A 23,977-nucleotide genomic window follows, 5' to 3' on the forward strand; every position below is an offset into this window, starting at 1 on the left:
CTTTTTCACTCTCCTCTTTCACTTTCATCAAGAGGCTTTTTAGCTCCTCTTCACTTTCTGCCATAAGGGTGGTGTCATCTGCATATCTGAGGTTACTGATATTTCTCCCAGCAGTCTTGATGCCAGCTTGTGCTTCTTCCAGCCCAGCATTTCTCATGATGTACTCCGCATATAAGTTAAATAAGCAGGGTGACAGTATACAGCCTTGACGTACTCCTTTTCCTATTTGGAACCAGTCTTTTGTTCCATGTCCAGTTCTAACTGTTGCTTCCTGACCTGCATACAGATTTCTCAAGAGGCAGGTTAGGTGGTCTGGTATTCCCATCTCTTTCAGAATTTTCCACAGTTGATTGTGATCCACACAGTCAAAGGGTTTGGCATAATCAATAAAGCAGAAATAGATGTTTTTCTGGAACTCTCTTGCTTTTTCCATGATCCAGCGGATGTTGGCAATTTGATCTCTGGTTCCTCTGCCTTTTCTAAAACCAGCTTGAACATCTGGAAGTCCATGGTTCACATATTGCTGAAGCCTGGCTTGGAGAATTTGGGGCATTACTTTACTAGTGTGTGAGATGAGTGCAATTGTGCAGTAGTTTGAGCATTGTTTGGCATTGCCTTTTTTTGGGATTGGAATGAAAACTGACCTTTTCCAGTCCTGTGGCCACTGCTGAGTTTTCCAAATTTGCTGGCATATTGAATGCAGCACTTTCACAGCATGATCTTTCAGGATTTGAAATAGCTCTACTGGAATTCCATCACCTCCACTAGCTTTGTTCGTAGTGATGCTTTCTAAGGCCCACTTGACTTCACATTCCAGGATGTCTGGCTCTAGGTGAGTGATCACAGCATAGTGATTATCTGGATCGTGAAGATCTTTTTTGTACAGTTTTTCTGTGTATTCGTGCCACCTCTTCTTAATATCTTCTGCTTGTTAGGTCCATACCATTTCTGTCCTTTATCAAGCCCATCTTTGCATGAAATGTTCCCTTGGTATCTCTAATTTTTTGAAGAGATGACTATAGGAGTCTACAAATCTACATTCCTCAAATGGAATTAGTTTTGTACTTCCCATCCCTTGAGTTCAAGGTAACTGTTACCTTTTTCTTTCATAGGCTTTTTCAACTTTATCACCTGATTTGACAAGATTTATCAGATTGTTTCTTTACTTGATTGGATTCAGGTCATCTGTTTACTGCCCCAGTCCAGTTCTGATAAGATACCACATCTGTAAGGTCATTCTAATGAAAATTTGAAATAGTCTTTTGTGAACTGCTGTAATGTATGTTTTTGTCATTATTTTTAACAAAAACTTTTCCTCATTTTTTTGTCTGTCTTACATTCAGGGATTTTTAAATTTCCCTTTTGTTGTGAACTTAAGTCCTGACACAGCCTAATATAATCTTGAGTGCTTGTATTTGATGTCTTTCCAGGTTCATTTCTTCAACAGCTTTTTTCATAGACAGCTGGTTACCAAAGGATATAATGGAGTAAAAAGATGGACTAAAAAGGTATTTGCTTTATTTCTTTTTTATTCTAAATTTGAAATGCAGATGAAGCTATCTTTACTGCCAATATGATACATAGTAGAAACAGGCCCATTGACTTAAAGTTGCTTTTTATTATTTCTTTTAAATCTTTTTGTTTGAAAGACAAGACACTAGTAAAATTTCTCAGTCTATCCAGTTGACTGGAATCTGCTATAACAGAAAGCACTGGATTGGAAGTTAAAGGTTCTGACACTATTATTAGCTGGCTGTGCAACTTAGATAAGATTAATTTGGGCTTCAGATTGCTTATTTATAAAAACAAAATGATAAAGCAATCCCTATTGTTCTTTCCAATCTTAATTTCTCTCTTTATTCATTGACTATATCAGAAACACTTTTTTAAAAGCCTATTTATGTTCTATTTTTGATATTAAGGCTTACGTAATTGTGGGTGTAAATTATTTTTGCAAAGTACAAACAGCTGATTGAACATTGCTAGGTAGGTTTTTTGTGCAAGGCATCATCAGTAGTGCCAAGATAAACTAAATTGAAGAGTGCACATCTGGGGAAATAATGAACTCAGGATTTAGACCTGGGTTCACATCCTGGTTCAGCCACTTAAATAGTTGTAAGACCTTAGGCAAATTACTTAATTCCCTTAAGCTTTAGTTTTATCATTTAAAAAATGGGAATGTCAGTTTTATTTATCTTGTGAGAATTAAATGAGAATGCATGTAAATCAGTAAGCACATGATAAACACACATTAAGTGGTCATCATTTTTATCTTATGCTGGTAGAAGCATGGGAGAAGAAAGAATAGCTGGATTGCAAAGACCAAAGATGAGAGTGGCATGAAGTGAATCTGATTCAGAGATGCAGGGCCTTGTGGTCTGCGTTTTAAGTTTTATCCTAAATGTGTAAGAATCTGTTGAAGGGTTTTAGGTGACAACATGCAATTTGTATTTTGCTCTAGTGGCACTGAAGATGGATGAATGTGGGAGCAAAGTTGATGTGAGTAGGAGGCTACTGCAGATTAACTGTACTTTAAATTACAATAGTAGAAGAGATGGGAGTTGTTCACAAATACGAGTGTGACCTAGGAAGTAAATTAACAGGACTTGGTGATGAGTAGGTTATGAGGGATGAAGAAGAGGAATTGTGAAAGATGACTTCTGAGCATGTAACTTGTGCCACTAGATGGGCTGTGGTGATGTTTATATTAGAAAAATTGAGGACGGCTAATTAGTAGGGGATTGGTCAAATGAAAAAGATACGTCCGACACTTCCTTGGTGATCCAGTGGCTAAGACTCTGGGCTCCCAGTGCAGGGTTTGATCCCCGTCAGGGAGCTAGATCCATCCCACATGCTGCAACAGAGATTGCAAGTGCCACAACTAAGACCTGGTGCAGCCAAATAAATAAATAAAAGTAAATACAAAACACATATAAATAAAGATATATATATACATCCATATAAGAGGATACTACTTAACCAGGAGAAGTTACAGAGCTGAGGAAAGATGATCATGTGTAGTATGGAGTAGAGAAAGGTTAGACAGGTATATCTTGAAGGTATTGTTGGTTTGGTTCCAGACCACGGCAATAAAGTGAATATTGCAAAAAAGTGAGTCACCAGATTTTTTGTTTTCCCAGTGTGTATAAAACTTATGTTTACACAGTAGTCCCTTATGTTTGCAATAGTATCATGGATAAAAAAATAATGTGCATACCTTAATTAAAAGTACCTTTTTGCTTAAAAAAATAAATTGCTAACCATCCCCTGAGCCTGAGTGAGTTAGAGCAATAATATCAAAGATCACTGATCATGAATAACTATAATGAATATAATAATAATGAAAAAATTTGAAATATTGCAAGAATTACCAGAATGTGGCAAAGAGACATGAAGTAAACAAATGCTGGAAAAATGGTGCCAATAGGCTTTATCTATGCAGGGTTGCCATAAATCTTTAATTCGTAAAATATGCAGTATCTGCACAGTACAGTAAAACAAGGTATGTCTTGTAAATAGCATGGAAATTTTTCTGAATAATAAATGACATGAAATTGAAGAAATAAAGCCAAGTATAATTCAGTGTCATTTCATTAAATATAATAAATTAAATTGTTCAATCCCGTGGACCCTCTCAGATTGGATTAAATCAGAAAATCCAACTATATGTGTGTATAAGAAACAAACATAAGATAATATGAAAAAGCTTGAAAGTCAAGTGACAGGTACTAGGCAAATGCAAACCAAAAGAAAGGAGTGGCGGTGGCAAGCAACGGGAGGAACAGTAGTATTAACAGCAGATGAAGTAGAACTTAGGGTGAAAAGTACACTGTGATGAAATTTTAGTATATAGGAGATACGACCGTGATTACAAAAGCAAGGAGACTTTGGTAAATAGTGATATTGAGAGACCTCTTTCATAGTTAGACAAATCTAGCAGATAAAAAATAAGATCATATATAAAAAATACAACCAGTGTTTTTGGTTTAACAGATCTTTATACCCCTCAAAAAAGAGAATATACACTTATTCTTATATCCAAGAAACATTTGTAAAAATTGGTCATGTACTTGGCCAAAATTATTACATATACTATTCCTTAACCAGAGTTTAATCAAATTAAAAATAAATAATAACAGGTATCTAAAAAAATCTTTAAAATGTTTACAAATATACATATTGATATAACCCTTGGGTCTAAAAGAAAATAGATTATATAGTAAAGGACAGAAAAGGGAACACAATCTTAGCAGCCGCTATGGAATAAAATGAAATCTCTTTTGAAAAAAAAAAGTCATAAATGCTATTATTATTAAAGAAAAAAGGAAAAATAGAAGAACTAAGTATTGAGTTTGATTACATTAAGAAAAATTATGGAGCAACCAAGAATTTGGAATGCAACAAATAGTGAAACAATGAAAGTACAAAGAAATCCACAGCAGAATTTTAAAAAATTTATCTCAAAGCAGCCGAGTCCATTCTGTGTACAACTTAAAACTCTGATGATATAAAAGAAAAATGAATTAATTCAACTATATAAAAAGATAAATAGTAAACTGGGAAAAATATTTGATGTTTATGTCAAATATTTGATATCAAATGTATATTTATATCAAATATCAAAGAACTATTTTTTAAATATATAAGTGCTTCTACACATCAGTAAGAAACAACCTCACCAACTCAATAAAAAAAATGAGTGAATGATAAGAATGAAAAGTATTATAAAGAAGTCCTTGAGTTCTGGATATAAGTCTTCTGTCAAATCTATATTTTTTATTGTTTTGTCTCAGTCAGTCTCTAACTTTTCTCCTTATTTCTTTAACATGCATTTTGATGAATAGAGACTTTTATTTTTATGAAATCTAATTTACCATACTCTTTTCTTTTATAGTCTTGCTTTCTATATCCAGTCTAAGAAATATTTGCCTCATATATTTTCTTCTAACAGTTTTATAGTTTTAGGTTTTATATTTACATCTCTGGTGCATCTCAGTTTTTGTGTAATCATAAGGTAGGGATCAAGGTTTTTTTTCCCCCTCATATGGTTGGATGGCATCACCAACTCAATGGACATGGGTTTGGGTGGACTCCGGGAGTTGGTGATAGACAGGGAGGCCTGGCGTGCTGCAGTTTGGGGTCGCAAAGAGTCAGACACGACTAAGCGACTGAACTGATATATATCCAGTTGTTTCAGTGGCATTTCCTGAAACGACTTCTCTTTCCCATTTTAATTGCTTTGGCATCTTTGGAGAAAGTTAATTGACCATATATGTGTGGGTCTATTTCTGGACTTTGTTCTTTTGCACTGATCTCTTTGTTCTTATTCTAATACCACACTGTCTTGATCACTGTCTTTACAGTTTGTCTTAAAAAGGGTGTAAATGGCCATGTTTAGCCTTCTTTTTCAGATAGCTTTGGCAATTCTAGGTCCTTTTGCATTCTTGTCGAAATTTCAGAATCAGTTTGTCAATCTCTACTTTTAAAAAACTTGCTGGGTTATATTGGCATTGTGTTTAATCTGTACGTTCATTTGGAGAGAATGGAGGCCTTAACAGTATTGTCTTTCAGTCTATAAACATGGTATATTTTCCATTGATTTGTATCTTTAATTTTTTTCAGCAATATTTTTTAAATCTTAGTGTACAGATCTTGCACCTAAATGTATCAGGTATTTCTGAAACTGCTATAAACAGAATTTTTAAAATGTTACATTTCAATTATTTGCAGTTAGTATAGAGAAATACAGTTGATTTCTCTATATTGACCTTGTATCCTGTGACTTGTCAAACTCACTCACTGATTCTAGGAGATTTTTGTAGATTCTATGAGATTTTCATAAATGATCTATAGATACTCTTTATCAAGTTAAGGAAGATACCTCCTATTTGTGGTTTGCTAACAGCTTTTAATCATAGATAGATGTTAAGTTTTATCAAATGCTTTCTATGTATCTAAGAGATGGTGCTATGTTTTTTCATCTTTATCCCATTAATGAGATTCAGACTGAAGGAGCAGCACCTAATCTTGAGACATGTCAGTCTTAGAGCTACATGATGGTTCTTGAAGCTTCAGCTTGGTCATGACATAAATTCACTTCTCTTTACCATGCATAGGTTAAAGCAAAGCATGTGACTACGTTTCTCCCCCTGGGAGGGGCAGTGAAGCCACATGGCAATAGGTAGTTCTGTATAATCCTCTTACAGGGAATTGAAAGTGTTAGTTGCTCAGTCATGTCTGTGTCTGACTCTTTGCAACCCCATGGACTGTAGCCTTCCAGGCTCCTCTGTCCACGGGATTCTCTGGCAAGAATACTGGAGTGGGTTGCCATTCCCTTCTCTAGGGTATCTTCCTGACCCAGGGATCGAATCTGGGCCTCCTGCACGGTAGGCAGATTATTTACCTTTTGAGCCTCCCTCTTATAGCGAGGACAACAAATAATTGATATCAATAATATAATTGACCACACATATCATTCTTAATTGTATGTAATAAGGTTGTATGTGTGTGAAAATTAATATATTAAAGAAGAAAAAGATCTGGAAAGATATAAACCAAAGTGTATCTTTTTATCTGTACTTTGTAATTTTTATTTTAAAACTGCCTTATAATTAAAAAGCTTCTTTTTAAGAAAAATGTAAATTTGGTCTCATTTAATACTGTATTTTAAATATGATTCCTTGTTTTAGATACTCAGAATTTTTGAGCCGGAAAGGACCAGTTGTCTGTCCTGTTTAATATTTCCTGTCCACTTTACCTCCCAGGTTTGCAGAAGTGCTTTGTTCCAAGGTCATGTAAACTAGTGGAAGATTCTTCTAGAGCAGGACATTATCTGAATATCAGAAAGCAAAGAAGCCTTGAGAAATAGTTGCTAAGAATCTAGTTTAAAATAGTCTTGTAATTGTTTTAACTCAAGGAATCACTAAAATACTCATAAAAACACCTGAAAGGAGTCCATTCATCCTTCTGTTGACTACCTGCTTCTTTATCATCCAGTCCACAACTGGGATTTTAAGTGGTATAGTGAGTGCTTCTAGATTTTAAAGGACATGTATTAGGATATGAAGCGTGAATTGGGATATAAAGGACATATAACTAATTATCAAGGATATTTTTCTCAATTTCGACAATTGAGAGATCCAAGGTAGTGATAATGATAACAGCTAAGATTTATTGGCTACATATAATGGTTAAGCATACTTGTGCATTTTACATGTATTGTCACTCTCAACAACTTCATAAAGTGGATACTATTGTTTGTAGTTTGTAATTGAGGAAGTCAAGGCACAAAGAAGCTATGCAAATTACCAAAGTCCTCTGACCACAGAGCTACAATTTGAACTTGACCAGACTTATTATACTGAGTCTCTAGAAGAATGCTAAAAGAAGGTTATGTTGTTTTCTAATACCACAGTTCCTTCCTAGATGGGAATTGATTCTAGGTCAAATATGTATATAAGAAAATTATTTACGCTTAAAAAATAAGTTAAATCATGTTAGGTAGTTAATAAGCACAGGTTAGCAGGTTAAGTGGAAAACAGTGCTTTCTGTACCTTCAGTTTCCTTATTGTTGTGTATTTTAGCTTACTAGATATAAACTAGTAAGCTTTAGATTAAGATCTGGCTTTAGATTAAGATCTGGCTTCAAATTCTGTCTTCACTTCCTAGATTTATGACCTTGGGCAGGTGAAAGGTTAGTAAATGGAAACTGCTGTTTCTTGTTGGTTTAGAAAGCCCATGGTGATGGCTGCATTTCTTTTATTTTTTCTTGATCAGGTGGATTTATTTAAAAAGAGTCTTCTGTTGATCCCTATTCACCTGGAAGTCCACTGGTCTCTCATTACTGTGACACTCTCTAATCGAATTATTTCATTTTATGATTCCCAAGGCATTCATTTTAAGTTTTGTGTAGAGGTAAGTTAATATACTCCCCCACTCCTTTTTTCCTATTCATTTTGTCATTGACCAAATGGTATCTCAGCTCTAGGATAGAGCAGCAGAAGTCAGTACCACAGGTGATCAGTTTCTGTCATGTCATGTCAAAATGTTGGCAGAGAAATGGACTATAAGAGGAACCTCCAGATGGGAAGAGGTAGCAGTCCAGGATCTGGATCCCTCTCTGAGATACCTGTCCTATTTGGATTTCATCAGATTTTTTTTTCAGTCTTTCCCTTTAAACTACATTTTGAATATGGATAGAAATCATTTTCTGGGACTTCCCTGGTGGTCCAGCAGTTAAGGCTCCATGCTTCCACTGCAAGGGGCACAGGTTTGATCCCTTAGGGAACTAAGATCCTGCATGCTGTGAGGTGCAGCCAAAAAAACAAACAGAAATAATTTTTCTTGGTTTCTCCTAGAGCTAAAATTGGTTTGTACCTTCAAAATAACTTCTGTAGAATGAATCATAGCCAAGAGAAATCAGCTGGCAAAATATTAGAGTTCACCTGATAAGAGTTCAACAAGATGGCAGGATACAAAGCAAGAAAAATCACTATGTTTCCTGATTTTCCTGCACTAGCAAGAGCTAGTTAGAAAATGTAAACAGATTTCATTTTTAAAAGCAACAAAGAGGTAAATTCCCCAGGAATATACCCTAACAGAAAAGGGGACATTCTTTGAGATGAAAACTCTAACGTACATAAAGGAAATCTGAATAGATGGAAAGATAGGCACACTCAATATTAGGAGATTAATTCTCCCTGAACTAATATAAACCAATTTTTGTCCTAATCAGTTTCTCAGAAGGATTTTGAATGAAACTTGATAAACTCATTGAGAATTTATATTGCAGAATTCATGTCATGAACAGCTAAAATAGTTTTGAAGTAGCAAAAAACTGAAGGTCTACTAGATGTCAAACCATATCACAAAATTTTAATAATTAAAAATTATATTGGTTAGGAGTAGACAAGTAGATTGATGGAACAACATGAAGAATCTAGGAATAACTCATGTATATGTAGGAACTTAGTAAATGATAAAGTTGAAGAAGGACAGGCTATTTGATGTATGCCTTGGGAAAGTTAGCTATTTGGAAAAGTAAAATACAAATTCTGTTTAATACCATTCATATATAAGAAAAACAAATTCCAGATGGAATAATGGTCTAAATATAAAACTATGAAAGTTAAACTAAAATATAGATGTTATGTTCTCAGAATATGAAAAGCCTTCTTATCCAGAACCAAAAAAGCAAGACTATGTCATAATTTTAAACTTACATATGTCATAAAGTTAAAAGGGATTGACTTGGAGACAATGTTACTGACATATATTCACTTTCTAGAATATAAAAAGAACTACAGATGAGTAAAAGAAAGAAATATGTAAGAAATGGACAAAGGATAAAATAAGTAATTTTTAGGAAAAATGCCAATAGCTGTTAAACCCATGGAGAGATGCTCACCAGAAAATAGGAAATGTGTTGCAGTCAGTGGGGTTGCAAAGATTCGGTCACGACCTAGTGAATGAACAACAACAAATTAAAATTACCTCAGGGTTCCATTTTTTGCCTATTATGTTAGGAAAAGTTTGATGGTACTAAAGTGGGTGTAAGGAAATAGGCATTCTCATATTTTCTGGTGGAATATGTAAATTAATACAGCCATTTGGGGAATAACTGCAGTTCTAGTTGCTTCTAAGTGCCTTTTAAGTCAAAAAGATGCATATCCTATTACAAACTAGTTCTGTTTCTTGGTATATACTCCATAAAAGTACTTGTGTATGCACACAAGAATGGGGCACACACCAGGGTGTTCATTGCAGCATTATTGATAATAGTGAAAAATCAAAATGCACTAAACTTTGCTCTACCAACAGAATAGCTAAATAGACACACTGTAATATATTCACATTATTACACAGACCACAGCAGTTACAGAATATAGTATTGGTTGGCCAAAAAGTTCGCTTGGATTTTTACATACCATCTGACAGAAATACCTGACTAACTTTTTGGCCAACCCAACAGATCTTTGTGTCTTAACATGGAAAGATTTATAAGGCCTACCAAGTTTGAAAAGGCAAGTTGCAGAATGATACAATATACGGGAAAAAAAAAAATACGAATCTACAGACATACACTTGTGTATATATACATGTACATACACATTTCTCCTCCACCTTCAGAGGGTTAATTTAATTCATGTAACCTCTGACTTCACCCTTACAAAAAGATAGGCAAAGAAACATATGCACAAAGAGGTGGAGGGCGTAGGGGAAAAGTAGAAACTCCAATAGGCTTTGTCTTGGGAGAGATTTCAGCATCGGACTTGACTGTATTTAGTATCCAGGATGAGTTTAAGTAATATAACTTTCTAGAAACTGAGTGATACTTTTACCTGCAGCCCTCATAAATATGGAATATATCTAAGGCTAGAATGTTTAAATTTAGTTTCAGTTATTAATGATTTCTGCCATGGATTCCTTCTCTCTGTTAAGCATTGGCAGTAATTAAGACATTCTTCTTGTTTTGCCAGTATTTCATTTTAAGTTTCAAATTCACCAAGCTGACTTATTCCTGGAAAAGGCTGACCATCTTATTAAAAAGATCTAATTAAAACATATACCAGTGTCCACAGTCTTTAAGTGCATACAGTATAGAAGGTCTGAGTCCTTCACTCTATCAAGTGAAAAAGGTCTGAAGTCAAGTTCCAGCTCTAAACTCTTTAATGCATACTCTGCCCAGTGGTGGGGCCACAGCCTCCTCCTTTGCTTCTATCTGCTGTGGGCAGGTTCCATTTTTCACCAACTGATGGAACACAGCATCTGTGTTGTGGTTTCTTTTTAACCAGAATATAAGAAAGTATTTGCTGACTGAAGCCAGAGAAAAAAATAGACCTGAATTTCTTCAGGGTTGGCAGACTGCTGTTACAAAGGTAAGTAAGTGATAAAAAATGAAAACCCAGGCATGTCAAGGGGCTGAAATTATCTAAGGGGTGGGTGTTTTTAAATGCATATGAAGACTGATCATGAAGATAACCAAAGGAGAGTCTGGAGGCTGCAGGGAGGCAGCTCAGAATAAACCTCAGTTCAGTATTCATCATCTGGCTGCCCAGTTTCCTGCTGCTTGCTGGAGCAAGTAAATTCAATCATTTCATCCCTGGGGCAGCTTCTGATGATATGGTTGCTCTATTGAAAAAAAGACATCTGCTTCTTGCCTCATGGCTATTTCCAGATGATTCATATAGACCCAGAGAAATACTGACATGACTATTTTGGATTCACCAAGGGAGCAAGTGCACTGGGCTGCTTTCCAGGCATTTGGGGAAGACAAGTGGCTTGAGAGCTTCAGTTCTGAATACGGTCTAGAAGCAGCACTATGTTTAGCCGTAGACAGTAAAGCTGTATATGGGGCAGAGTAAGCAGGCCTACCCTCTTAACTCTGTCACAGATAGCATGGTCTTGCATTTTAGGGGGCACTGCTTTGTTTTCCAGGTGTTTTTATATGTATGATCTCATTTGATCCTTATAATCAGAGGTAGGCAAGTCATTTAGGAGTAAGAAGCATCTCTGACCTTCCCCAAAGTTCATCAAAACCATTGACCATCAGGTCCTTGAACTCAGGTCTATTTGGATCAATGACACAATGTTAAAGAAGCAGAGTCTTGAAATAAACCTTTAACCCAAACCCAAAGGGACAAGATTTATGCATTTATCCTTGAACTAAATGCTAACTTTTAAACTTAGGTTTCATGTTTTAAATACCCTAGTTTAGTAGTTGAAACCAGAACTGCTCTTGTGAATATTCTGAACTTACCCAACAGTATATCCAGGTATTCCCCTAAATTTAATCAGGATCTTTCAACACTGCAGACAGAATATAGTAACCAGTTCTTTGGAAAACATTCTGTTTACCTTTACAGTGTCTTTAAAAGAACAGGAGAGTTGTGAAATGCGAGATGAAGAGTGAAGACTGCCAAGCAGCATTTAGTACTAAGGATTCAGAGTCCAGGTCTGCGTTCTCTGAGTCACAATTCCATTTTGATTCCATTGTCAGTGAACTGACAGCAAAACTGATTATCCATGGAAGTTTTAAAATAGGATTTTTGACTTCCCATTTCTCATGTTTAGGCAAATGTTCTATAAGTTACTGATTGATAGCTCTTTTCATGTGACCAGGTGCCTCCATAAACTCAAACACTTTGTAAACCAGAGGTATATACCAGCTGTCTTGGATACAAGTTTCCTGCAGCTTTTCTTATCTGACAGGAAACACTTGATTTTATTTTAATACTTGTTTTGTTTTTCCCCTTAGTGTATTCCACAACAGAAAAACGATAGTGACTGTGGAGTATTTGTGCTCCAGGTAAATATTTTTTTATTTACAATTTATAAACTTGTTGGGTTTAGAGAAGAGAAGGCTGATGTGTGCATGGTACTAGGTACAGGTAACAGAACACTTTTCCTCCCAAACCTGTCATTGAAAAGCAGTAGTTCTTGCATTTTCATATATTATCATTAGGAAGAACCACCTTCTAAGGCTGAGGATAAATAATTGGTATCACCCGTGTATTATTAGAGGTTACTGGCAAGTCACATTGGAGACTGACCTGCATTGGTCCTGTCATACACTCTTGGCATTTGCAGAATTAACTATTTTTTTAACCACTGGCAAGTAGTCTTTTGCCAGAGTAAAAACTAACTAGATTTTAAATAAGGGCCACGTTCAGACACTGTGCTTTCTCATGCTGCAGGTTCCCTTAGGTTCAAAGAGCTATAGAAAAATTATATTTACAAAGGAAATCATAGTTTATAATCCATTATTTACAGATTTCCAAAGATCTTGGAAGATGGGCTCACTCATGACTCATGAATGTCCAGGGTTTGTAAACAAACTCAGGTTCTCACTTAAAGGCCATAGGAGATTTGACTGCATTCTCGGCAGGTTTCACCTTGAGAATTGGAGCCCCTTTGGCAGTTTTGCTTTTCACAGTATTGAGTGGGGAGGGAAGGAGTATCCCAAGCCATATACTTACCTGAAAACTTGACTGTAATTTGGAGGTAACTTTTTTTGGAGGTAAATGTTTTAAAACAGTATGTTTTACAAGTCTAAACCAATTTTAACATTTGCCTTAGACCCTATTCTGTTAAGTCTGCATCTAGTAAAATGGTGCGTTGGGCTGATACGTAACTCCACATGCCACTTAAGTGTTTCTGGGACCTTTCCAGTACTGCAAGTGCCTCGCCTTAGAGCAGCCTTTCCAGTTTTCCCAAGAAGACATGCCCCGAGTGCGAAAGCGGATTTACAAGGAGCTGTGTGAGTGCCGGCTCATGGACTGAATCAGCAGGGACTCTGGGAAGTCTGACCAAGTTGGAGCAGGTGGTTTGTTACTTGAATCTCCAAACACTTATTTGAATTTTTACAGGTATTTCAGATCAGTGGTGTTGGGCCACTATTGTTACCTCAAGTTTATTTTCTGCCCTTAACTCATTTCTCTAGTGACCATGTACTATTTTTTACTGTTCAGTTTGGTTTCATTTTTAATTTTATGGATTCTGTGTGTGTCCCCCCCATATTTAATATTTATTATCCAAACGCATGCATATAGACAGAGCATGCAGTGCAGAGTATTAAAAAAAAAAAAGCCTAGTAGATTTGGTGCAGCTTTTGAAACTTAGTTAGACGTGAACTGAATACAGGTTTAAATTTTAATTCCAGAACCTAAAAATGCAGGATGTTTTTGATAGAACATAACTCTGAGAGTAGCAGATGTTCCCTGGGGCATAAGGGGTAGCTAGGAGGGGTTTTGACAGTCAGTCCTCTGTTTTATTTTTACCAGCAGCACCTTTCACTGACTTCTCTCTTCAGTGAGTCCCATTCCTTTTAAAGGATAAAAAGGAAGTGGCCATAAACTGACTGGTATGTTCTATTTATGGTGGCACACTTGTAAGCACAGTGCCTGCCTTGTGAAGAGTTAAGATATGAGAAAACGAAAGTGACCTTGAGGGTCCAATTATCTCCACAAATGAGATTTCAGCCTTGGCTTTAAGATTTATAATAAATGCTTTAATCTTATAAAAAGCTTTTGCTGAAACACTGAACTCCTTGGATTCTTCTGGTTTTGACCCATTAAAATTTAGTATCTGTCAAACTAGTGGTGGAACAAATGAGAATCCAGCTCAAGAGTAACTTACAAGTTGTCACTTCCCCTGTATTTTTTCCCACATGGAAGAAATTAAGATTTGCCAAATACCTATTTCAAGGGTATTTAAAATATAAACATTCAAAACCAAAGACTAATTTTAGGTCTTTTGGATGTGGCTGGGGAAGAGAGAACAGAAAAGGTAATAAGGGAGACTTGATACTATGGGGGTTACAGCAAATGTTATGAATCTTTCCCTTCATTTCTCTAATGATTTCAGCAACAAATGCAGGACTTATCTGTCTCTGCTTGACCATCCCTGAGACTCCAGCACAGGAGTCCCTTTTTTTTTGCTTCCATGAACCTCATCTGGGGGAAAGCAGAAGTGGCCCTGTCCTTACCCTTTGCTGCATTAGGATTAAAGTAATGGATCTTGCATCTTTAACAGAGTTTTGTGATAACTGGAAAGGAAGAATAAGCAAATGGCAAAAGATACTTGGGTTAATGCCTCCTTAGGTGTGTGGAAGGTAGGGCTGACTGCCAGCAGTTGAGGGTGGAGTCAGAACATGTTTATGTGCAGGGTTCCCTATCCCCAGACATTCCAAGCACCAAAACCAGTGTTTACATTATAAACAGGCCAGCACTTTCCTACTCCGACTCAAAACTCCTTAGTATAAAACCAGGTCAGTATTTCTTCTTGTGCTTCATATCATTAGAAAGATTGAGATTAGAGGCACTTTGTGCTGCTACAGGTAGGGCTGCATCCACATTGGAAAGGTGATAAAATGGGTTGGATGTTTTCTTGAGGTTTTCAGGCATAATTATGCAAACGAGGTTTTTCAAATCTGTATGCCAGATGTTTGCTTTTTTATTTTTTTGTAATTAGTAGGCTGTTTAAAATGTCTTATACTTTAGAGTGCCATAGTTCATATCTCACTGACAGAACCAGGCATGCAAGAGAGTTGGGTTCTGGAAAAAAATCTTAATGCCCCAAGCTTGAGTTGTCATTTCTTTCAGTCTGAGAAATGGTCATTCTCTTAGCAGTGAGGCAGAGAGAACCTACAGTGAACTGTCCCAAGTCATGGGTCTGTTTCATGTCCGGCTTAATAGGGCACCTTGAGCTACACTGTCCAGCATGCTTTAGCTTAAATGTCAAATATTTTAAGTCTGGCTAAAATGTTTGTTATTCATAAGAAGCTTGTTTCAGTACACACAGTTGCTTCCCACTTGCCCTTCCTACCCCTAGTCTTGTGATTAGATATAAACCTCTATTTAGCCTAAGTCCTCCATTAGGATGGCCTTTTTTCCTGATGTTTGCAATAATGGTTTCCTTGCAACAGAAATTTCTGAAATATAGTCTGGGCTGTTGGTAGAAGAGACAGGCATTGTTTTGTTTTACTCTCACTAGCTTGGCACTGAATTGTCTAGGTGCCCACAAGGTGGGCAGACCTTATGCTTTGGGGGTTGAGGGCAGGCCTTACACAAACTAAAAGCTGCTTATGATGTGCCTTCAACAAGCTGCTCAGTCCTCTCCATCAGCAAACTTACCAGTCTGTAATTGCTTTTATCCTTTTGTAAAATCTATAGCAATGAATGTAGATTTAGTTGAACTTTTAGTTCTCTCAAACTAAATGGCTCAGACGGTAAAGCGTCTGTCTGCAATGCAGGAGACCCGGGTTCAATCCCTGGGTTGGGAAGATCCCCTGGAGAAGGAAACGTCAGCCCACTCCAGTACTCTTGCCTGGAAAATCCCATGGATGGAGAAGCCTGGTCGGCTACTGTCCATGCGGTCCACAAAGAGTCGGACACGACTGAGTGACTTCACTTTCACTTTGAGTTCTCTCAATCATAGAGAACCAATCTTCTCTTAAGAAAGGGAGAAGCAGCAGCTCCTTGCTGCTGCTTGGGCTTTGCATTTTATTTTCTATGTATCATTGAATATAATTAACACTGGTCACCATGAATTCATAGTTGGAACAAGGAAACAAACCTGAGACATCGCCAGCAGTAGCCTAAGTAGAGCTGCCCCCTTTCTCTGCAGATGTGGTGTACTACTTCCTGGGTTAGAAGGAATAACTGGGAGCTCTGCATGGATCAGACCCTTTAGGCAAGAACCAGTGTGTTAATAGTGTGAATTAGATGTACTGACTACCTGCTCTGCTGAATTGTTATGAAACTGAACTAATAAGCAGTTATAAAACACATACTTTGTTATGTGCTAGGCTCTGCCTCCTGGCCTGTAGATAATTTAAGAAGACCTAGGGAATACCATCAGACATGCTAATTGTATTTGGGTGTTAACAAAAGCAGATCTAGACAAGCTGTCCACTTAATGGTACCTTTTGGTCAGAAAAAATTTATTTAAAGATTATGATCATGTAAAATTACTCAAACCTTCTAGCAAACATATTTTTTGAAAAATAAACTAAATGCCTTTATAAATGTGTGTTCTCTCGTGTTGGGTAACATGTACTGTTTGGCGAGTAGTAACTTTTCCCAGTGGCACTCCAGTCACGACAAGGCTTATCTGCATAGGCTCTAAGCAGCTCACTGTCCAGTAGCAGCACTTTCTCCAATAATGGGAATGTTCTGTATTTGCATCCACTACAACAGCCATTACCACAGGTAGGAATCGAGCATCTGAAATGTGGCTAATGTGACTGAGGAACAGTTTTAATTAGCTGCATATAGCAAGAGACTACCATATTAGTAACTCTCAGATCAAAATGGACATGCAAATTCTGCACACTATGCAGATTCTCCCCCCAAATGGATTCCAGGCTAAGAGTGTTTCAATGTCTCTTGGTGAGGAAAAACACAGTAAGTTGGTCCAATTTTATTGAAATCTGTTACAGAAGACAATTCAAATATGAAATACTGTCTGTGGTTTTAAGGCCTATAGAAATCTGAATCATGTTTTACTGCAAAATAATATAAAATACATTAATTCAAACTACTGTAAAAAAGACTTTATGTCCTAATTAAATTACTTGCACGTTTTCCTAAATACTTACAACTAATTTAGAGATATCCAAATAGCCAATTTAAATTTGAGAAAACACACACTGTAACATGAAAGCTGTTCACATTGAGATACTCCAGCCACAACTTCACAAACTCCTGGAAAGTAGGAGATACTTTGTTGCTGGATGAAAAAATCTCACTTAGGTCAGGGAGAATTATACTAGACTAGCAGTTTAAAATGAGCAAGAATTCATGTAACATTAGAGAAATCATCTCTTGCCTTACAAATGCAAAATAAATCCTCTAGACTCCCTTCTGAGAGTCGTAGAGACCATCAGCTGACTGTCCAGCCTCTGAAACATAGCACAATTGGAGAAAAAACAAGACAGACTTCAATGTAAGAACTGGCCAAAACATTTCCCAAGGGAACCATTTCTGATTTTGTTAAGCCATTCTCTCAATCTGTAAGCTCTTTAAAAAAAACAAAAAAACACAAACACCACAAAACACTCCATTCCCAAGATCAGTCTGAAAATGAAAAAAATAGATCTGAAGGTGTTCACATCTCACATTTTGAAAAATGTGTTTAGTAAATAAATATCCTTCAATCCCTGTCCCTTATTTCCTGATATACAAAGCATGTAAAGCAGGTGGTGTTCCCCGGGACTGTCTAAAGCTTACTTTTATACCAACTGTTCAGGAATTTCCATTAAGTTTTGCCTTTACAGATTAAAAATCAACACAGAAAAAAAAAAACAACTTCAGTTATCAAGCATCTGTTCCCCTAATTTAGAGCAAAGCTACATAACATAGCAAAAGTCTACTTATTAAACTTTATCTTATGAAAACTTAAAATTTTTAAAATAGTAATTCCAGGTCCCAAGGTAGACCATGAACCTACTTAGATGCAAACATGGTAGACACTTAAAAATTTTTTCCAGTCTTCTAAAAGAAGTGTGTTTTTGGCTGACAGATCAACATTATACATGAAGTCTGTTGCTAAGGAACACAATTTTTGACCTAGTAACAGAAATCATTTTGGTAATCTGACACAAAACCAAGATTCTAAGATTTAATTCTACAGAATTAAAGGCATTCTTTTGGATTCTGTTCTTTAATAATTTTTAAGAGGAAAACCATGACAAGGCTTCCAGCTCAGTAGAAACATTGATTAAAGCTTGGTTTAAAAAAAAAAAAAAACAAAAGGCAGGTTTGCAGACCTTGGGTAACACCCGTCAAATTCAACAGGCCAAAGGAGTGGGCTTTCATGATGGGGCTCTCAACCACTCACTGGTTTTGGGCCAGTTTTCCATAGCCACCTCTTCCAGCATCATAGTCCTGACGATATTCATCTCGTACCTTAATTGAAAAGAACATGTTACAGTACAGAGATTAGTGTAACAAACATGCCTTCCAAAATATGTCAGACAAATAACTAAGCCTTTTCAGATGTCATAATGTAAACATTGTTAAGTGTAACATGATTTTGAGCAACTGATGATAAAGTTCAACTGCCCTGCAAAATTATTTTAATACTGCTTTTTTTAAAAAAACCAAACATCAGGCTTACACACTCAGCATTCAAAGATAGCACATTCCAAAGAATATTTAAACTATACTGAAATAAAAATGGAAAAGTTGTTTTAGTACATTCTGCTTTGCTCAACATTCCTGCAGGAGAATATTCAGCCCCTTGCAGAAGTCCAGTAATGGTTGCTTGCAAAGATATACTATTTAATGGTATTTTAAAATATTAATAATTTATCAACCCCAATGGATGGATTCACTTCAAGCCAAGGTTATAGGCACAGTTATTTTGAGAAGAGCAAATACAAATTGACAAAACACATCGTTTAGGACTGGAATCCCAGGCAAAGGCTGAGCACAGAAAACCTTCCTGCGTACCTGGCCCCCAGAACGCCCACGGCCATACTGCCTGCCCTCCTTAAAGCCTGCATCCCAGTCTGTACGAATGATCCGGTCATCCAGACGAGTTCCATTTATATACCGCATGGCATTTTCTGCATCTGCTCTTGAATAGTATCTTAATTATGATTATTAAGGAATTAACATTTCTCCAGACATTTTTGTAAATAGAGGAAGAAACATCTAAATGAAGCTGAGCTAAAGAGTACAAAAACTAATCCAACCAGATGGAGATCAAAGACATTAATTTGGTTTATAGGCCTGTTGAGGTTGGTCCAGAAGCAGTCAAAAATGGTATCTCATCCTCAGCTACACTGATGGTTTTTTTTGGATAATCCTGTTAAATACCCAATCCCACTATCTCCATATTTTCTTTTGCAAAATACAGATATGTTCTGTGCAGGTTTAAACCACGAACTGTTATCCAAGGAAACAACAGCATCTTTCGGTTCCCTGAATATGAAGCTGTACATTCAAGAACCACCTTAAAAAGAGGTCACTGCCTAAGACCTGCCATCACATTTCATTAGAAGGAAACACTCAAAAAGTATCACTCAAGTCAGTAGTTCTAAACCAGATCTACTAAATCTATTTTTGGGATGCTACTAAAAACTATATGTAAGTAATTATATCTGGATCTAGGAAATACTGATCTGGACCTTTCCCCTTGTCTATAATTACACAGGTAGGGAAACACTTGCTGAAATTCCAGTGTCTACACAATGCCTAGCACACATGGGCATTCAATAATTCTTTGTTGAATGAAATGAATGCTAAAGGGCAAATTGTGGGGGGAGGCGGGATACTGACAATGAAAGGTAGCCTTTCTTTTGGGTATTTGTCATCTTGATTATTGATCTTTGACCTTCAAGGCAAATGCAAAAACATTCCAGTTCTTAAACACTGATTAGTATCTAATATTTTCTTTGTCTTTTTTGTCCCCTGTGAATTATTTTACATTCTCGGCACCAGAGGTGAAAGCAAAACCTGGGCACTCGTCCCTTGTGTCTGAAGGAGTAAAAGAAGCTTGCAGAGCCCAGAAATCAGACACCAAAGTCAGAAGTGGGGAATAGGTTCAAACGTGGGGCTTCTGATTCAACCTGATAGTGAGCACATTTTGTCTTCTTTCCTTCTCAGGGCCTCCATTAGACAACAGGAAAGAAACATACACCCAAAGAGTAGAAGAGGCCATCAGCAGATGAGAGATGCAAAAGCTAAAGATTAATAATGGGTGAAACAAAGTCACAGTAGGAAATACTCCTGAAAGGCTTAAAGGAGACAGCAAACCCAGGAAGCTCTTAATTCCAAGTTGATTAAGTAGTAAGGCTGCAAATAGGGTTTAATTAAAGGTCTCTATGTGGGAAGAAGACCTTTTAGCAGGAACACATTTAATTCCAGGCAAATAAAGAAGATAGGGTTACTGACTGAAGGAACTATGGCATTGTCTTTAACATCAGCAAGCTAAAATCTTTTTTCATTCTAGCATTTAAAAAACCCACATGTCCCAAAGGCAAGGCAACAACTTAAGAAGATCTGCCACAGATCTGTGGCTCTAGCCACAAAGTCAGCCTTTTCCCCCAGAAACCAAGGGATCACCAGAAATTTAAGGAAATTTTACAGCATAAATACAATGGAAAGAAACAATTCAAAGCACAGAAAATTCAAATGACATGGTGGACTAGGTCTGGAAAATTTCTCAAAATGACCAAAAAAGAAAATAACAGTTAAAAAACAAGATATGAAAGGGTAAATCCAGGTGGTCAAATGTATGGAGAGGTTTCAGGGAGAGAATGGTCACAAGTAAATATGGTTATGACATGTACAAGCATCAAGCTATATCCATCTACATAATACTATGTAGCTGTTATAAAAAGAGGTAACCTACATGTGCTAACATGGAACAATCTCTAAAGTAGATGAAAAAAAGTGCATACAATATGCTACCGCACATACACAGAATTACTTCTGGAAAGACACCAATGAGATTGATAGCTAATGTCTCTGAACTTAGAATGATAATGGGGCTTCTATTTTTCAATACACTCTTTGAACTTTCTGAAGTACCATAAGCATATACATTTTCAAAGACTTACTTAACCAACTATCAAAAAAGAATGGATTTCAGAACATAATGTATATGTTATTAGCTTTCCCAGTGTAAACAGTATAGACATATTGGACAGAAGGCAGGAGTAGATGAAGGAAGAAGAGGAAGAGGTAAGTGCAGTGATGCTAATCAACAAGTGTCCTCACTCATCTTTCAAAACAGGCATCAGCCACTCTTGGCCCCAGCTTCGGGCAACAGCTACACGAGACACACAGGAAGGATACTCCACAAAGCAGAACCCACATGCTGTCTTCTTCATTTTATCCAGGCCCATGATGATTTTCTTTATGTCACCACTTTTGCTGAAGAGCTCATAGATTTGTTCTTCTGTTGTATAAAAGGAAAGATTTCCAACATACAATGTACAGCTTTTCTTCAGTAATTTTTCCTGTTCTTCATTGTCACCCTAGAATTTCCGAGATAGGGAGCAAAGTGGAGGGAAAAAAAAGGCACAAAACAATATGAAGGGTAAGCTCCAAGTTACATTTTTTAGAAGTATGAATTTAACATGGATACCATACAGAAGCAACAGGTAATATGTCCACCTCTAGGGAGAATCAAGGGACTGCAGGTCAGGTTTGTGTGTATGGTCTCATTTAATTTATCATCATCAGTCTACCTGAGGGAAGATGGTTAAGTAACTTGTCCAAGATCATGCAGCTAATCAGTAGTTGCAGTTGGAACCCAAGCCCAGTCTTATCCCTAATCCCCTATTTCCTTAAAAAGTTCACAGGACAAGAGTCATTCTACAATAAAAATAGGTTTTTCAGGACTTTGGAATGAGACACTGAACAAGTTTATTACTGCAGTTACTGACTTGTTAAAATTATGGTCAAGAAGCATTTTCCTCTTTCTTTCTCACATGTTTAAGTCATGTCCCAACAAACAGCTTACAGTTTAAGACAACTAGTATTAGTACTTATGTAAGGTAAGACATAATATAGATACCATTCAGGAACTACTGTAGAAATTCTATAAGACAGTATCTTACAGTAGTCTAAATAAAGCTATAGGCTTTAGACTGCAGATAGACAACAGTACAAGTTTAATCCTTTCACTATTGTAATCTTGCAGAATGCCTGAAACTCAACATGGCTATGATGTGGTACTTTCTAAAGTGAGGGATAGACGTGTAAAATAATGTCTGTGCATGTGTTTACTCGTTCAGTCATGTCCAACTCCTTTTGACCCCATAGGCTGCAGCTCACCAGGCTCCTCTGTCCATGGGATTCTCCAGAGGAGAATACTGGAGTGGGTTGCCATGCCCTCCTCCAGCATATCTTCCCAACCCAGGGATTAAACACTGGTCCCCTGTATCACAGACAGATTCTTTACCAGCTGAGCTACCAGGGAAGCCCATAATCATGCCTGGTATATAGTAAACATTTAAAAAACTAAATATTGGATAAATCTGAGATCTTTCTCAATTTTGCCTCAAATTTGTTTTCCCACCCTACAAACACATTTTAGACTTTCTCCACACCCACGCTCTTCTATACCTGATCCCTCCTTTCTCAATCTTCTGAATCTTCAACAGCCCCTCCCTTTCTTGTGCTGGATTAAGATTACTTACCTCCATTGTCTGGATTAAGATTATTTACCTCCATTGTACTCTTAGGTTATGGAAAACTGTCTTCCCTCTCTATGCTTTAGCAGACACTTCCACAACAGCACTCAATACAAATTTACTAAATAACCAATACTTAATGAGTGTCACCTTCACTCCATCCCTGTCTTTGCTGATACTGAAGAACCCACCTTGAATATCTGCAGCCTCGGCCATTTCACAGAATCTGCTATGGCATGGGTCAAAAGGAACTTTCCCTGTTCGGAAACCCAGCAGTTCTCCGATTTTGACATCCAGACCCTTACCACGTTGGTCCCCCTCCTCACACCGAGGGCTCCCTAAAGGTGGGGGCAGGGCTCAACTTTGTCTGCCACCAGGTACAAGCCTTTTGTAGGGCCATTTTACTAGCCTATGGAAAAGGGAAACGCCAAACACAGTTTGGTAGATGTAACTTAAAAGTCCCGGTATCTGGATCAGGATGGTGCTTCCACATGCTGCACGTGTCAAAAAGACACCCTTTTTTGATACTTGCAGCAAAATCACAAAGTCACTTTCCCGCGACACCGTTCGTGAAAACGCAAGCCACCACTACTACTGCCGCCCATCTGCAATGGCTCGGAAACAGAGAGCATCTGCTAGGGAACGTGAAAGCCTGCCTCAAATTCCCTTCCTACGAGAGAGGGGGATTTGATAATATCCAAACGCCCTTTTGGCATCCATTCCCCAACAGGCACCCAGGCTTCCCTTCGCATTTCGGGATACCAGAGAATGGGAGACGACACAATGAGACAAGAGCAAACCGAGTCTCAGCGTTCTGGCCCGAGGCTCTTTCTCGCGACCCGGCTTCCCTCACCCGGAAGTGCTGGTCCCGGTACTGGCTCAGCTCGACGTAGGAGTCGCTGCGCAGCGCCTTCAGGAGGCCACCCGACATAGTGCAGAGAGGTGGCAGAGGACACCGCCACTCAAGAGTATAACCAGGTAGCCTCAGCAGTGGCGGAACCGGAAACGCGCAGATACGGCTGCGGAAAGTCGAAATCCGGTGCTCCAATCCCAGGGCGGCAGTGTCGTCACCGGGCGGCGCCGGCGCACACACGGCCGGTAGTCAGGTGTCGCCGATCAGAAGCGAGAGCGGCGTGCTTCGGGTTCCGGGTCGCTCCGAGGATGGTTCTGCGGCGGCTGCTGGCCGCCCTCCTGCACAGCTCGCAGCTGGTGGAGCGTCTCTCAGAGTCTCGGCCCATCCGGCGTGCGGCACAGCTCACCGCCTTTGCGCTGCTGCAGGCTCAGCTCCGCGGACAGGACGCGGCCCGGCGCTTGCGAGCCATCGCGGCT

At 37.8% G+C, this 23,977-nt stretch overlaps 2 protein-coding genes across 4 annotated transcripts in view; one reads left to right on the forward strand and one right to left on the reverse strand.

The window, feature by feature from the left end:
- The window catches only part of SENP5 (SUMO1/sentrin specific peptidase 5), a 48,625-nt gene extending 31,097 nt beyond the window's left edge, over positions 1 to 17,528 (forward strand). The window contains exons 6-10 of one of the 3 annotated variants that reach the window (XM_013963585.2): positions 1,431 to 1,508; positions 7,777 to 7,914; positions 10,794 to 10,877; positions 12,257 to 12,307; positions 13,171 to 17,528. In XM_013963585.2, the coding sequence (XP_013819039.1) occupies positions 1,431 to 1,508; positions 7,777 to 7,914; positions 10,794 to 10,877; positions 12,257 to 12,307; positions 13,171 to 13,281 (462 nt within the window). In that variant the 3' untranslated portion in view covers positions 13,282 to 17,528. The remainder of the gene's footprint in view (positions 1 to 1,430; positions 1,509 to 7,776; positions 7,915 to 10,793; positions 10,878 to 12,256; positions 12,308 to 13,170) is intronic. The other 2 variants (XM_005675076.3, XM_013963575.2) reach the window with 2 other exon arrangements.
- On the reverse strand, positions 16,905 to 23,670 carry NCBP2 (nuclear cap binding protein subunit 2). The gene is made up of 4 exons (XM_005675077.3): positions 23,502 to 23,670; positions 21,306 to 21,487; positions 18,954 to 19,092; positions 16,905 to 18,407 (listed from the first exon to the last, which is right to left on the reverse strand). Exons 1-4 carry the CDS (start codon positions 23,577 to 23,579, stop codon positions 18,336 to 18,338), a joined length of 471 nt encoding a protein of 156 aa, XP_005675134.1. The 5' UTR covers positions 23,580 to 23,670; the 3' UTR covers positions 16,905 to 18,335.

Source organism: Capra hircus, chromosome 1 (assembly GCF_001704415.2).
Source record: "Capra hircus breed San Clemente chromosome 1, ASM170441v1, whole genome shotgun sequence".
In the NCBI taxonomy this organism is placed as follows: domain Eukaryota; kingdom Metazoa; phylum Chordata; class Mammalia; order Artiodactyla; family Bovidae; genus Capra; species Capra hircus.

What these genes read in the sequence shown, in the direction of transcription:
- NCBP2 (XM_005675077.3), bottom strand. Translation starts at nt 23,579, where the DNA reads ATGTCGGGTGGCCTCCTGAAGGCGCTGCGCAGCGACTCCTACGTCGAG. An exon ending in TGTGGGTTCTGCTTTGTGGA is followed by an intron (nt 19,093 to 21,305) that starts GTATCCTTCCTG and finishes ATCATAATTAAG; the next exon opens with ATACTATTCAAGAGCAGATG. An exon ending in GTGGGCGTTCTGGGGGCCAG is followed by an intron (nt 18,408 to 18,953) that starts GTACGCAGGAAG and finishes TTTTCAATTAAG; the next exon opens with GTACGAGATGAATATCGTCA.